Here is a 16,196-nt window from a genome sequence, read left to right on the forward strand (position 1 = left end):
AATATAAGAAAAAAACTATTATTTCATATCACCCCAGTTAGAATGGCAATCATCAAGAATACAAATAACAATAAGTGCTGGCAAGGATGTAGGGGAAAATATATGCATTGTTGATGGGACTGCAAATTAGTACAAGTACTTCAGAAAGCAGTATGGAGATTCTTCAAAGCACTAGAAATGGGCTGGGTGCAATGGTGTCCGCCTGTAATTCCAGTAGTTTGGGAGATCGAGGTAGGAGGATGGAAATCTCAAAGCCAGACTCTGTAACTAAGAGAGGACCTAAGCAAGTTAGAGTGACCTTATCTCAAAAAATAAAATAAAATAAAATTTTAAAAGCTGGGGATGTGGCTCAGTGTTTAAGCACCCCTAGGTTCAATCCCTGGTACTAAAAAAAAAAAAAAAAAAAAAAAACAACTAGGAATGGAACCACCTATGACCCATCTAACCCACTCCTTGGTACTTCTCCAAAATAATGCAAATAAGCATACTCTAGTGATATACTTGCATAACAATGTTTACTGCAGCACAAATCACAATATCCAAGTTATGGAATCAACCTAGGTGTCCCTCAGTAGATGATTGGATAAATGTGGCATATATATATATATATATATATATATATATATACTAGCAAATTTTATAATTTCATTATTCTTTATGACTAGGTAAAACTTAAAGAATAATGAAATTATAAAATTTGCTAGTAAGTAGATGGAACTGAAGAACATCATGCTGAAATAAGTCATATTCAGAAAGTCAAGGATTGAATGTTTTATAGGCAGAAGCTAGAGAGAAAAAATAAGGACTTAAAAAGGGAGGAAGATCTCATGAAAATAGAAAAGAGAACAGTGCAAGGAGCAAGGATGGTAAAGGAAAGGAACAGCAGAATGAAATTAACTAAACTCATGTGCATATATGAATATATCACAATGAACTCCATTTTCATGCATACCTATATTGTACCAATTTTTTAAATCAACAAAAAAATTAAAATTAAATAAAAACAAATCTTAGAAGAAATTGATACCATAGGGACTGGAATAAAATTTAACCTATGAACTCAAAATATTTATCTATTCTGATTATATTCCATTTGCCATACTCCCACTACACTGGGGGCTTTTCTTTTCCATTTCTCTCTCTTTTAGTGCCAATACCTTTTGCAATAGCTGTGTCCCAGTAGTGCTCATGACCAGGGGTTGGGAGTGAATTACTTCTTAATTCTCACTGTACTTCATTAATGCTATTTCTTCCCCTTAACTATTCAACTCTGACAGTACTGATAACTTCTTATTGTTGCTTGTCTCTCAATGCTGAAACATGATTTGCTAAGTCCTTAGCCATGTCTACATCCCTGTAAGTCATCCTTTCATATAAGTCTACTTGAGTTACCTTGGGTGAATTATGCTTTATGCAAACAAATGTATTAATCCATTTTCTTACAGAAATGTGAGAAAAATAACATGCTATTTCAAAATATTCCAAATATTAGAAATGCTTCATGTTTTATTCAGATTTTCACTACTGTGACTAAAGAATCTGACCAGGACAACTGTAGAGGGAGAAAAGTTTATTTGAGGCTCACGATTTGAGAGTTCTCAATCCATAAAAGTCTGCCTCCATTCCTCAGGGCTTGAGGTAAGGCTAAATATCATGGTGGTAGAGTGTGGCAGACGTAAGCAGCTCATATCATGGTAATCCAGAAACAGAGAGAGAGACTCTACTTTCCAGATACAAATATATACACCAAAGCCACAATCTAATTCCCACCTCCTCCAGACAAAACCTACCATTTTAGTTACCACTCAGTTAATCCCTATCAGGGGATTAATTCACAAGACTCTTATAACCCAATCATTTCTCCTCTGAGCCTTCTTACATTGTTTCACACGTTAGCTTTGGGGGATCACCTCATATCCAAACCATAATGCTCTTGGATCAACCAATATGTTCATACTAATGTCACACCTCCCTTGGGTCACTTCAAGCCAGTGAATGATGAGATACTAAGGCGGGACCATTCTGCCAAACTAGTGGACTCTACCATAGGGTGACTTTGGCTTTATGGCTTAAAGGCAATCAATCCATCAGCCTGACTGTAGCTTCCTTGGAAATCTACTGCTATTCCAGTCAGTCCCTTCCCAATCTTCTTTCCTTCCCTCTTTATTCACATAGGTATCTTTTTTTTGTTTGTTTTGCATTGTAGAATGAAGGTTTTTCACCCACCTAATCCTGTTTCTAAATGTTAGTTCTCTATTATCTCTTCCTTACTCTTGATAATAATAGCTGCTATATGTTGAATGTCAAGTATATGCTCAGTGTTTCATATACTGCATATTTCTTAAAGATTATGCATAGTAAAAACTACTGCTTCAATATACAGGTGAAAATTAGGCAACTAGTTTAAGGTCATATAGATAGGAAGTGGCAGAACTGTGATTCTAACCCATATGTATCTGAATTCAAAGTAAATGTTCCTAATTTTTCAAGTCTTAAATTTGTCAGCATAAAGCTCTCAAGATGTACCCAAGAGAAATAAAACATGTCCACACAAAACTTGTAAATGAGTGTCCATAATAGTCTTATTCATAATAGCTAAAACCAGAAATAGTAAGTCTAAAGTACTTAGCACCTTCCTTCTGGAGGTCCAACATCCAACTAGAAAGAACCATATGAGAAATGGTTAAAAAAATACATGGGTTATTTATACAGTGCAATATTTGGTAATAAAAAAGAATAGAGTATTTATTTGTGCTATAACATGGATAAGTCTAAAAAGAATCATGGTAAATAAAAAATGAAGTCACAAAATACTATATTATATGATAGAATTTATATGAAATGTCTAGAATGGGAAAACCAATGGGCAAATCTATGGAGACAGAAAGTAGATTACTGTTTGCCTGAGTAGATTAAGGGGAGGGATGGTTGCTAAAGGATACAAAATTTCTGTTTAGGATAATGAAAATGTTTTCAGTTGATTATGGTGATGGTTGCATAACCAACTGTGAGTATACTAAAATCCAACCATATTATATATATTTTAAATGGGTTCATTGTATGGTATATAAATTTTATCTCAATAAAGGTGTTACAAATGAAAACAAATATGTCCTTACAAAATCTTCCTAGATATATGAAAATATAGGTGACATGTAATATCCAAAAATATCTTTCTAGCCAAACCATATTATTCAAAATTAACATGGTAAGAAACTGATTTGTTTTGCTGAATGACAACTTTATTTTTAAAAGAGAGGTACTATTATGAGATACTAACAATGAGCAACTACAGTCATTCATTGAACTAGGGGAAATATATTATTTTTACTTTAAATATCTGTCAAAGATGGGGAAATAACAAAAGTCAGTGAGCTAACAATGTTTTATTAATGCTACCAATCTGTAACTCTGTAGTAATTTTTAATTTCATTGTATAATTTTCTTATTCATAACCCGGGGCAGTTTTCACAAATCAGGCTAGAGGTTACATAGGAACATGTCTACCAAGTGCAAACTCAGCCTTAAATTAATCAGTCCCATTTATCTTTGTAATCGTTCCACTCTTGGTTAAGAAAATACAATCTTGCATATGTATTACATAATTTTTTTCATATTAACTATAGAATATATCAACTGTTTCTATTAACAAAAGAATGAACTAAAGTTAAATTTAGTGTTATTTGGTATCCTGCATAACACAAATGCAAACATACTCTGATATAAAATAATTTACTAAGTTTTTTCTACAAATGATTTAACCATGCTCACCAACAAAGGGCTGGTCTACTTCTTTCATATTGTCTTTGAAATCCAGACCTTAATTTTTTTTTAATGCTAATTCCTAGTTAGGATAAATCATAATCACTTTGAGATAATACTAAAGTTTAAAATATAATTATGAAAAGATACAACAAAATATATTGTCTTGGTAAACCTCTGAAACCAAGAGCCAAAATAAATCTTACCAACTCCAAGTTATTTTCTAACTCTAAGTCAATTTTCATGCCAAGCAAAATGTTGAAAATTATGAGATGTGTTGAAATGATACATGCAAGTCACTAACTGTAGAAATCTGTCTCTAAAATGGCCTCAGTCATCCCCACTCTGGAATTCATTCTTTTGTTTAATTCCCTTCCTTTCAATGTGGGATGGACCTAGTTTCTTTCTTCATATGAAGACAATAGAGAAAAAGTGATGGGATGTCTCTTTTGATATTAGGTTGTGAAAAAAAAATGTGACTTCCATCTTGAATGCTATCCCATGTTCTCTGGCTTACTTGCTCAGAAGAAGCCAATATCTATACCTTAGGCTAACAGCCAGGAGAATTACAGTCCCTATAAATAAGGTTAGAAATGCATTTTCCTCTCCATTGAGCCTTCACATGAAACAGCAAACCTAGTTGATGGTATGACTGCCATCTCATGAGAGACTTTGAACCTAGGTGCACAGCAAAGCTCCTCCCAATTTCCTAACTGAGAAAACAACTGTTTATTGTTTTAGACTTCATTGGATATTATGTATCACACAGCAAAAGGTAACAAAACTGAGTCCTATCCCTGTGATTTGAATTGAAAATAAAGTGATGTAAAAATATAATCTAAATATGTGTGGTACTTTTCCAGCAAAAATGAATAGATGATTTTAAAGTTTACTATATAAATGTAACTATCATTACAAATAAAGTTGAACATATATGTCAAAAAATATGATCATGTCATCTCTCTCTTTAAAAGGGGAATTCTTTTCAAATGCTCTTAAAATAGTAGTTAGATAATTTAATATGGCCTAAATGCCCAGTATGGAGAACCCCAGTTACATTGTCTGGATATGTCCCTAGTCAATCTTTCCATCATGTTTCATGCAGCAATCCCAGTGAAATTTGACATGTTAATAATGTCTTCATTCCTACACAACTTTCAGGGCTCAGCTTTTGTGCTTCTGAAAAATGCCTCTAAGCCTGCAACTCCCACTCCTACCCTAACCCACAGCAGTCATTTTTTTCTCAATTGTTCCTCTTTTCCCCGGCACCCTCTATATCTTGTCCCTGAACCATTCCTTGCTTGTTCTCCTTGCTTCTTGACTGCCAGGAGTTGAGCAGTTTCCTCTGATAATTGTTCCTGCCATCACCAAATTTTGCCTTATCTCAGGCCCAAAGCAATGGAGCCAACCTTGGATTAAAATCTCTGAAACCAAGAGCCAAAATAAATCTTTCCAACTCTAAGATATTTTCTAAGGTATTTTTTCACAATGACAGAAATCTGACTAACACAGAAAATAGACAAAAACATAAATACTCTCAAGAGGAATATTGTGCCATTTTTTCCCCACAGGATTATAGATTAAGTTCAGTACACAATGATCTTGCAATTTTTTAACTATAAATACATAGGGAAAACACCATATGTGATACAGATAAATGAACAATATTACATGATCACATTAGATACAGAATACAAATGTGTTATTATTCAAATTAAATTAAAATATAATTTAGAAAAGAGTAAAAGCCTGCAACTATTTTTAAAATGATCAGGCAAATTTTAAAAAATGACTAAGTAGTACTTTCAGAAATAAAAAGTATAGTCACCAAAATTAACTCTATGAATGGGCTAAATAAAGGGAATTAGTGAGGCAGAAATAGATAAGAAGTCATAATCCAGAAAAGAATAAGAGTTACCCAGAAAAAGTATAAAAAGACAAATACATGAAACATTATTAAAAATTATATGAAAGATTTTGAGAATAGAATGAGAAGGCCATCAGAGCTCAAAAAGAAAACTAAAAATGGAAAAGAGTGGAAACATAAAGAGATAATTGGTGAAAATGTTTGAAAACTGGTGAGTGCATAGATATTAGAGTAAAATAATATCTATTAAAAATTGATAGGCTAAATAGACATCAACAGCAAGACATATTGTAATAAAACTGCAGAACACAAACACAAATGCAGCCATAGAGAAGGTAGATTAGCCATAAAAGAATACTTCATCCAATATAGAAAATAGGAAAACCACAAGTCCTAAGAAAAATAATTGTTAAGCTATAAGCTTATAACATACCAGGTACTGTTTAAGCACTTCATAAATATTAATTCATTTATTTCATAATAAACTTATGGAGTAGTTCTATTATTTTCCTCACTTTCTAGAGGAGGCAATTCTTAGGAAAAGGGAAATAGAATTTGCCCACAGTCACACAGGTACTAAGTGGCAGAGATCTGGGAGAATACACAACAAAATTTTAATAGAGTCTATTTCTGAGTGATAGAATTATAGATGACTTTTTATTTTATGTCATCTGTATTTTCAGTTGTTATACAATGCTCATGTATTATTTGAGAAATAAATAGTTTCTAAAAGATGAATGCAAGATACTTAGGAAACAAATGTAAATAAAAAGACAAAATGTGAATAGTGATTCTTTGAAAAATAAGAATAAAATATATAAGTCTGATAATTTTGAGAAGAGACAAAAATTTAAATAAGCAAATTTTAAAATATGAAATATAATAACAAAATATACATTTTAGTTACAATGTCTTAAATAATATAGGACATTTTTAATGGCAATAAACTAAATAATTATCTACAAATAAATAAAATAACAAATAACCCAATCAACAAATGGGCCAAGGACCTGAACAGACACTTCTCAGAGGAGGACATACAATCAATCAATAAGTACATGAAAAAATGCTCACCATCTCTAGCAGTCAGAGAAATGTAAATCAAAACCACCCTAAGATACCATCTCACTCCAGTAAGATTGTCAGCCATTATGAAGTCAAACAACAACAAGTGCTGGCGAGGATGTGGAGAAAAGGGTACACTTGTACATTGCTGGTGGGACTGCAGATTGGTGCGGCCAATATGGAAAGCAGTATGGAGATTCCTGGGAAAGCTGGGAATGGAACCACCATTTGACCCAGCTATCACCCTTCTCGGACTATTCCCTGAGGACCTTAAAAGAGCGTACTATAGGGATACTGCCACATCAATGATCATAGCAGCACAATTCACAATAGCTAGATTGTGGAACCAACCTAGATGCCCTTCAATAGATGAATGGATAAAAAAAATGTGGCATTTATACACAATGGAATATTACGCAGCACTAAAAATGACAAATCATGGAATTTGCAGGGAAATGGATGGCATTAGAGCAGATTATGCTAAGTGAAGCTAGCCAATCCTTAAAAAATAAATGCCAAATGTCTTCTTTGATTTAAGGAGAGCAACTAAGAACTGAGCAGGGAGGAAGAGCATGAGGAAAAGATTAACATAAAACAGTGGTGGGAGGGAAAGGGAGAGAGAGGGGAAATTGCATGGAAATGGAAGGAAACCCTCAACGTTATATGAAATCACATATAAGAGGTTGTGAGGGGAAAGGGGGGGAAAAACAAGGGAGAGAACTGAACAACAACAGATTAGGTAGAGAGGGAAGATGAGAGGGGAGGGGAAGGGAGGGGGGATAGTAGGGGATAGGAAAGGCAGCAGAATACAACAGTCACTAATATGGCATTATGTAAAAATGTGAATGTGTAACTGATGTGATTCTGCAATTTGTATTTGGAGTAAAAATGGGAGTTCATAACTTACTTGAATCAAATGTATGAAAGATGATATGTCATGAGCTTTGTAATGTTTTGAACAACCAATAAAATAAATAAATAAATAAATAAAATGATTACTAACAGTTATAAAAACTTGAATGGAGGTTTGGAAATATTAAAGATATATCTTCTCTAAAAGGTTTTAGTTACACAAGAGTTTTATGATTCATATCTTTTAAACTTCTAATGAAGAGTAAGAATCATGCCATGTAATTTACTCAGTTTATCTAATAAATATAGCAAAAACCTGGTGCCAAGACCTAATGATTACAATACAAGAAAATTTTAACCAATCATGATTAATAAAAGTGGATGTAAGTATTCTATATGAAATAGTATTATAATAAAGTAAGAAATCAAAAGAACAATTCAATAATGGCTCAGTTGGATATATTCATAGAACACATTGATGGCTTAACATTAGTGTATGTATTACCAATATATACTTTTCTGTTTGTGGTACTGAGGATCATACCTCTATACATATTGGTAAATGAAAAAAAATATTTCAATGAATAATAGAGAATCATTTGTTAAATTCAACTTCCACTCTTAGTCTTAAAAACTCCAAGAGATGGAAATTAAAAAAAAACTGCTTTGCAATGTAATAAAAATATCACTAAAAACAAACTGTCAGCACTGATATGCTAAACTCTCTAGTGACTAGAATTATTTCTACTAATCTCAGAATGAAAACAAGGATTAATGAAAATACATTCCAAACAGAAGATGTAAGTAAGCCTTTCCAAAACCACATTACTAACTGTTCACCTCCTTGAGGACTTCTTCCATTCAGGGTTTCAATTAGAGTGAAGCAAATAAGGGCCCTGAGATGTAATTTTCTTAAGGAATAGCTTTATATTTTAAAAGTTAATATGTGAACTTTACCAACATGCTTACACTCGGGATTGTTGAAGTACAGAGTTGGCACTTGCAAGACTTGAACAGCGAGCACGTCCTTCAGTTGTATGTTTTATAATCCCCACTTGCTTCCTGTTAATCCTCAATCCAGCTCATATTTCTTCTCTCTCATACTCTGCTAGGTTTTTTAATGAAAAAGCTTGAATTGGCCATTTGCAGATACTAACCAATCTCCAAAGCTTTAGATTTCTCAAGAAGAAATTAAACAGAAATCTCCTCTGGATCATGTTTTTGTTTGTTTATTTGGGTGTGTTGTTGTTGTTGTTGTTTTAGTTTTCCTACTTCTTTCATTGACTAAACCTGTATTGAAGCTATCAAAAACTTTTTACTGATATTTCTAAAGAAATCAATGTAATGAATTTTCTATGCTTAATTTATAAAGACCAGATTCTTTACAATACACACAAGAAATTTAAAAGTTGAGAATTTAGTTTTCAGATATATCTTCACACACATCTTACTTTAGGATTTCAGACAAAACTTTTTTAAACATATTATTGCCAACTGTTTGTTATTTCTATTTCAAAGAACTTTAAGAAATAAACAATGCATGTGGAAGCATTTTTTAAAGTACAAGCTACTATATTAATAATTATGATTTGTATTTAATGTAAATCTATTGTAGTTGTATGGTCACTTTATGTTATTAGAATAGAGTATATCACAAAAGTACAGTAATATGGCTTTGGAACGGTTGACTGACTATTATTGCAATGTCTTTATTTTGCATTAATCTACAGAAAATAACCTGTAGTCTATACCCAGGTACTAACTTCCTGGTGTTTAAAAAATAAACACTAACAGTAAGATAGACATTTTAATATGTCCCATCGTATTTTCTTCTTTGAGAGGTAAGTTCTTGCTATTGAACATGTTTATCATAATACATGAAGCTTAGCATATTTAACAATCTGTATATCACTGTACAGATAAAATGCACCTTCCTATGTAATAATTTTATAGAAACTGAACTATTTTGCATAGAACCAAGAAATTACATGTACAAATAATCTAATTTTGTCTCTACAAAATGTTAATGTATAATAAACAACTTTTAAGATAAATAGAATCATATATCTCACCAATAAATATCTGCCTGAAATATTACTGTTAAAGAAAGTATTTCTAAGTAAAGGAATGATTAATATCTATTGAATAATCTTTCCAAAATTTTCACTAGTAGATTAATGATTGTACTACTCACCTAATTGCATCATTGGTCTCTGAAACAGCTTTTAGGTAGTCTTTCAAATAATAATAATTAAAGCAGTATTTCCGAATCCTATAGCCTCGCCAGTGTCTCTGAATCTACAGGTATAAATAAAAGATAAAATATACCATTTAAAATTTTTATTGAAAACATTAAATTTTTTCAAACCAATGTAATTATTTCTAAAAGTTCATATTAAATAAAGCCTTAGACTTTTCCACTAACAGTATATAAGTTGCAAACATAGGTGGTACTTGCAGAATTATAAATATTTAAAAGACAAAAATAATTGTTATTACAATTTATTTTAAAATAGTTATAATCATTTCACAAAATATTAACCTCTAAATTAGTTATTAAAAGATTTAAAAGTTGACCTACAAATTCCTACCATTTGTACAGATAAGGCAAATGGAATTTTTCCCCAAAAAACCAACTGGTTTCAAGACTGCATTTGGTCTCATTGAAATAAAAATTTTAATGAGTTTTTTTTTAAAAATTCAGTGGTACTGAAATCTTTAAATAAAATTTTGTCTTATAACTTAATCATGGCATTTTATTTCTTCTTTATCAATAACCATATCTGTTAACATTCATTGAGCTCTTATGTGCCAGGCACTATTCTAGGGTTTTCTTATGCTCTTAGACTTTAGAACACACCTTCAGATATGATGTACAGATGACAAAATGACTACCAAAAAGTTTACATAATTTTCCTATAATTACACAGCTATTAGTGACAGATCCAGGAGTCAAATTAAGGCTTCAGAGAATCCATTTTCTTAGTCATTGTAAAACAGCATTGGGAAGGAAGTAAAATACAATTTCAATCAATTAAAACTAAAAATTATCACCTTTTTAAATCTTTTACTGCAATGCAAGTTGTTTTATTTTTAGCAGAAAATATAATTAACGTGTGTTTTTTTTAAGATGAGAAGACAGTCAGAGGTATAAGATAATGTACTAGGGCTCCTAGATGTTTTATAAAACCCCAGCAATCATGAGACTCAATCTCCTTAAGTCCTATATTTGATAACACAGCCTCTATTAGGGCAACTTAAAACAAAATTGATAATGTATAATATTATCAATCAGTGATTTTGACATGTTATAAATGATTCTCCTGCAGTATATGAAGTACTTCCAATTCAGCACAGTTTGCTAGTGAGACAATACCTGTGTTCTCTAAACATATTTTTTTACTTTTAAATAGGAAGGGATAATAGAGAGACAAGGCCTACTTTTTTTTTTATCTAAAAGACATGTAGCTTAACATATTAATAAGTGGAATGCTGAATATACATGAATTCTTATTCTTTGTTTTTAAAGACATTGTCTTTAAAAGGCAAAATTTTATAATCATTATAACATCTGATGTACTAAACACAGAAATTTTAAGGAAGTGTTTTAGTCAACCTCTCAGCATGAGAAAGAATAAAATAACTGAAGATACACAAAATAACTGTGTGTACAATTGAACCAGGGACACCAATTCTAGAAAGTAAACTAAATAATATAGCAATGAAATGTAACAAAGTTATACAATAAGAACTTTTCAAATTATCTTATTTTAAAGATCAACTCTATAACTAAAAATCAATTTTTCTAAAATCATATAATACTCAATATAGAAATTCTCCCTAACTTGACCAAAATCATAATATGGCTGACAGAGAAGAGGAATTGACCAGAAGCACTTTCTAATGGAAAAGAATAATTAACTGAAATATGCATATATATAAAGCATACATGCAAATAACTGAGTATTTTCCTGGCTCATTTCATTTAATCTTATAGCGTCAATCTGAAGTGGAGATTACAATTAAACTGATTTTATACAGGGGGAAATTGATGCTTACAGAGGTTACATAATTGCACAAGGTCACATAACTGTTTGGATGGCTTCAAGTATTTCAGCATGCTTTTATCAAATATGTGTTATACCATGATTATAAAAGAGAACACTTGTAAACATGTGTGCTGGTAGAAAATTCATCCTCAGCAATATTAGTGACTCAGGTTGCATAAGAAAAATATTGGGTTATCAAAACATTACTCAGGGAGAGACTGCCTATGACATAAAGATGTCACTGAATTATAAATAAAATAAAATGAAGTGTTCCAGAAAACATCAAAGATGCATGCTGGAGTATTGAGAGGAGTGATAATTGTGGTCTATGATTAGGTAATACTAGAGTAGCAGGTATGTCCATTTTAGAGAAATGAGGTCTGTAACTGGCTGAAAATTTTGTGCTAAAATAAGAAGGATTTCCCACACTTAAGAGAAAAAAGCCAGTGGCACTGGCTTATTTCCTCTCCAAATCCAGCAGCAACTGAAATGTCCCAGCTACACCCGGAGAGGCTGCAGCTTTCTAATAACCTAATATCCTAGACATCTACTGAAAGGCAGTTAAAAAATCCTTCCCAAGACAAATCCATTCACAATTGGGTATGAAAGGGCATAATAAGTAAGTGATGGTTAAGGTAACAAATTAAAACTCATTTGCACTAAAGTACAATCAATCAATCTGTAAGTGGCTTTGTCCAAGATGAGTAAGTAAGAAGAGCTGGAAGAAACGGATCATCTGAGTGGGTGAAGAAGCTGCCATCAGTGAAATGAAGGATCTAAAATTTATTGAGCTCCTTCCAAATGGCAGGTATTATGCTAACTGTTTAATTCTCACAATATCTTTGTGAATAGGGCATGATCTCCACATTAAAAATGAAGAAACTGAGGTTAAGTAATTTGTTCAAGGTCACATAACCAGTAAGAGTAAAAGGCAGAGAGTCAAGATACAAACCCAGATCTGTCTCACTCTGAAGTCCATGCTTTCTTCACTAATATCTTACAAATACACTGTTTAAAGAGAAAACGAGTGTGCCTATTCTTTAGTTACATTTTTTTCATTATAGAAAGCCCAGGGTGACCAATATTTAATTGATTTAAAAATATACAACATAGATGAAATTGTACTATATACTATACTTCCTATTATAGACCCAATGACATCCTGAATTTTGCTAATTTTTCTATTACTATTCCAGTACTACAGAATAAGCTGACTATTTTTAAAAGTACTGTCAAAAGGCAAGATTAATCTTATTAATTTTTTTCTTAATTTTGAGGTAAATGAGAAACAGTTTCTAAAAAATAATAATAATAAAATTGGCTGGTATTCATGTCCTTCAAAGTAATTAGCAACTTTCAGAAGTGATTGGATAAAACAATTATTGTCATTGATCAGCTCTGAATAGATAATTTTAAACAAAGTCATTGTGTGCTCAGCAGATTACAGCTTGTTAACGGGCAAGTTCTAAATGACCTCTTAAGCTAGTCAAATCAATGATGCATATTCCTCATTAAGAAACATCAAAATGTAAGTGGTCTTATAAATAATGTTTATTTTAAGCACTAAAACAAATGGAAAAACCTTAAGATATCAAAAGCCATCTGCTCATAGAACAGATTTTTCTCCTTTGGGTTTATTTTTATTCCTAAAAATTCATAATAATTGTAATGCCACTGAAAGGGAAAAAATGTATTCTTGCCCCAAATTAAAGGCAGGAAACAAATTCATTGATAATAACCCACCTGTTATTAATGCTTCAAATGCATATGAGAGCATAGAAGTAGGATTCAGATATACTCAATAATTTTATTTTTTAGATGACTCAACCATTTCAGACCACCACACAATAAACACAGAAAAGTGGTTTTACTAAATTTTTACAGATAGGGAACTTAAAAATATAGTTAAAAAATAGTAATATAGCATGAGTTTTCATTCACAGTATTACTTCATTATCATATCAAAACTATGTACTTTTGTAAAAGTATATATATGTTGCACATGAAATATAGTTTCATATGTAGAATTACAAAAATCACAGTAAGATATTTCTAACAGAAAATTTTAGATTTATTCCATTTACCATTTCTTTTCTTTAATATTTTTTTCTCTATATATCCTTTCTCTACAAACCTATATGAACATTTCACAATGATATTGGTATTTGAAGTAGCAGGAGGACAGAAGAAATATTATTTGACATGGTGATGGAAACATCATCAGGTAAAAGCTTAGGATTATCTAAATGACCCCTCTTTTTTCCCTTCCCTTAGGCTGACATTTTGAAGTATCTGTCTTTCTACGAATAAGACTATGAGTTATTTATTCTGAATTTATACAAGGTAATATACAGTTTTATATGAGATCTTCAGTATCTTTTTACTAAAAAAATCTACCTATATATTTCTAATGAATACTGGAGGTCATTATTCTAAACGTTCATGCTTATTTCATAGGAATATAAAGATAAAATAGGATTATACATAGTTTAAGAGGCTGAGATGGATATACATATCTGATTTATTTAGCCGCTTGTACTAAATCAATAAGTCAATAATTTTTTCTTACATTTTATATTTTATACACAAGAAGTAAAAAATAAAGTGTTAAGTCATTGCTCTCCAAATCAATTTCAGTAGATTTAATATTTTGTTATATGGATTCATAATTACATGGGGAAATAAGTCACTAAAGTTATGGTATTTTGCAATTTCTTTAGTGTTCTTCTTGTTCATATCTTTTATTTTCCTTAAAGAGAACATTTCAATCTGAACTAAAATATTTTGGGGCACTAAAATCAAATCAAATCATTTAACATAAGTATAATAGTAAAAAACTAGTTGAAATTCAGATTCAGTAGAGTTTCTCTAAGTATTTGTAATGGATCACTAACATGTACAAGGACTATAGGGTAAAAGGAATTCCACAGAAAACCATCAATTTCATCCATTTCTCTTCAAAATTCTGTAAACTTTAGATTATTTCTATTTTTCATTTTTTGAAACTGAAAGGAAAAGTATAATGGAACATATTTTATCAGGCAGATCTCTAAAATGCTGCAAACTAGCACTTCTTGAGATATATATTGCTGTATTGCTCCAGTCATTCTAGTGTAGTCAGGCAAACAAGGACCCAGGAAGTATGAGATAACCCAATGAGGCTTTCCAAAGGCATTATGAGGAATAAATATTTCCCTGAGAATTGACCTTCTTAATTTCCAAAGATGTTGTCATATTATACTTTCTGATTTGTTTAGATTTCTGAAGACTATATATTATAAAAGTTAATTTAGACATAAAATGAGCAGAAGTAAAAGATAGCAATCCTAGTAACAGTTTTGTGGGGCTCCTAAAGTTTTTTTTTTTTAATAGAAATTGTGTCCAAGTTATCCTTCCCTTAGCAGAATTTCTTTTTTTAAGACCTTTTTAATTTATTTTTATGTGGTGCTGAGGATCAAGCCAGTCTTTCACATGTGCCATGGAAGCCATGACCCCAGCACATCCCAAAGTTTTTTAAAAAGTTAGAGTTCCCTCTTCTTTTTCATTTATCTTTTAAGGCCCAAAACAGGCATCATAGAGGTACAAATACAACCAACTAAGACATTTGGATCACAAGATTTCATGTAATCTGTACCTTGGATTCCAATTAGAAAATAAGTGACAGTTTCTCTTTTTCTTATCATTTGTTACTTCCTCCATTTAAAAAAACTATTTAAATTTGTAGTAAGAGGTATGTTTCATCAGGGATATAATAGGTGATGATTTCTTATGCTGGGGAATGGGAATATGTGAAGATCAGTGCATGAATATTATTTTATATGATGAAAATGTTCAACCTAAGACATCCAATTCTGCCTAGGAGGGGAAGCATATAAATGAATTGGGATGCCTCAACTTAGTCTTCTATTAACTGTCAAAAACCTTAAAATTCTATTAAAAATATCCTACCAGTAAGGATGCTCATAAATTGTTGGAATCATGAAATCAGTTGTCCAAGAAAGCCAGGCTATAAACAATAAAATTCCCCCTACGATCTTGGTTCAGGGTTGATATAGTTGTTTGTATCCAAATTTTGAAAAAGAGAGAAAAGTAAAATCAAGACTACATGAGATCAGAATTGCCAGGAAGGTGGGAGAGTAACCATACATTTTGGGTTCACTGTAACTTACTAGATTTATGATTTGGGGACAGAATCCATTGCTTCATCTTTCAAATTGTATCATGATACCTGATTGGAGAGTTGATTTTGAGAATTATAAAGAAGACTCAAAATATTTAAAAAAATATTTAGAATGATACCTGAACAATGGTAACTGCCATATAATTGCTAAATCTTATTTACTAGTGGTTCTAACTTATAAATATTTGATACTATATGCTATGGCAATCTGTTTCTTGCCAGGCCTCAGAGACACATATCTCTAACTGTAAGTCAGTTTTATTAAGGTATATTCAGTTATCTATCAGCTATTTATATACATCTTAAGGTAGTTTCAAGATCTAGAATCCTTCTGTTAGATAAATGGGGGCCTCAAGTAACTAGGATGAGGTTGAATGTATGTGAAGTTTGTCTTAGGTTATTTTCCCCCTAAAAATGGAAG

At 31.5% G+C, this 16,196-nt stretch overlaps 1 protein-coding gene across 1 annotated transcript in view; it reads right to left on the reverse strand.

The window, feature by feature from the left end:
* Positions 1–16,196, reverse strand: part of Spata17 (spermatogenesis associated 17) — a 196,881-nt gene that overhangs the window by 143,166 nt on the left and 37,519 nt on the right. The window contains exon 5 of the mRNA XM_026388009.2: positions 9,741–9,844. Within this exon, the coding sequence (XP_026243794.2) occupies positions 9,741–9,844 (104 nt within the window). The remainder of the gene's footprint in view (positions 1–9,740; positions 9,845–16,196) is intronic.

This window comes from Urocitellus parryii, chromosome 9 (assembly GCF_045843805.1).
Source record: "Urocitellus parryii isolate mUroPar1 chromosome 9, mUroPar1.hap1, whole genome shotgun sequence".
Taxonomy (NCBI): Eukaryota; Metazoa; Chordata; class Mammalia; order Rodentia; family Sciuridae; genus Urocitellus; species Urocitellus parryii.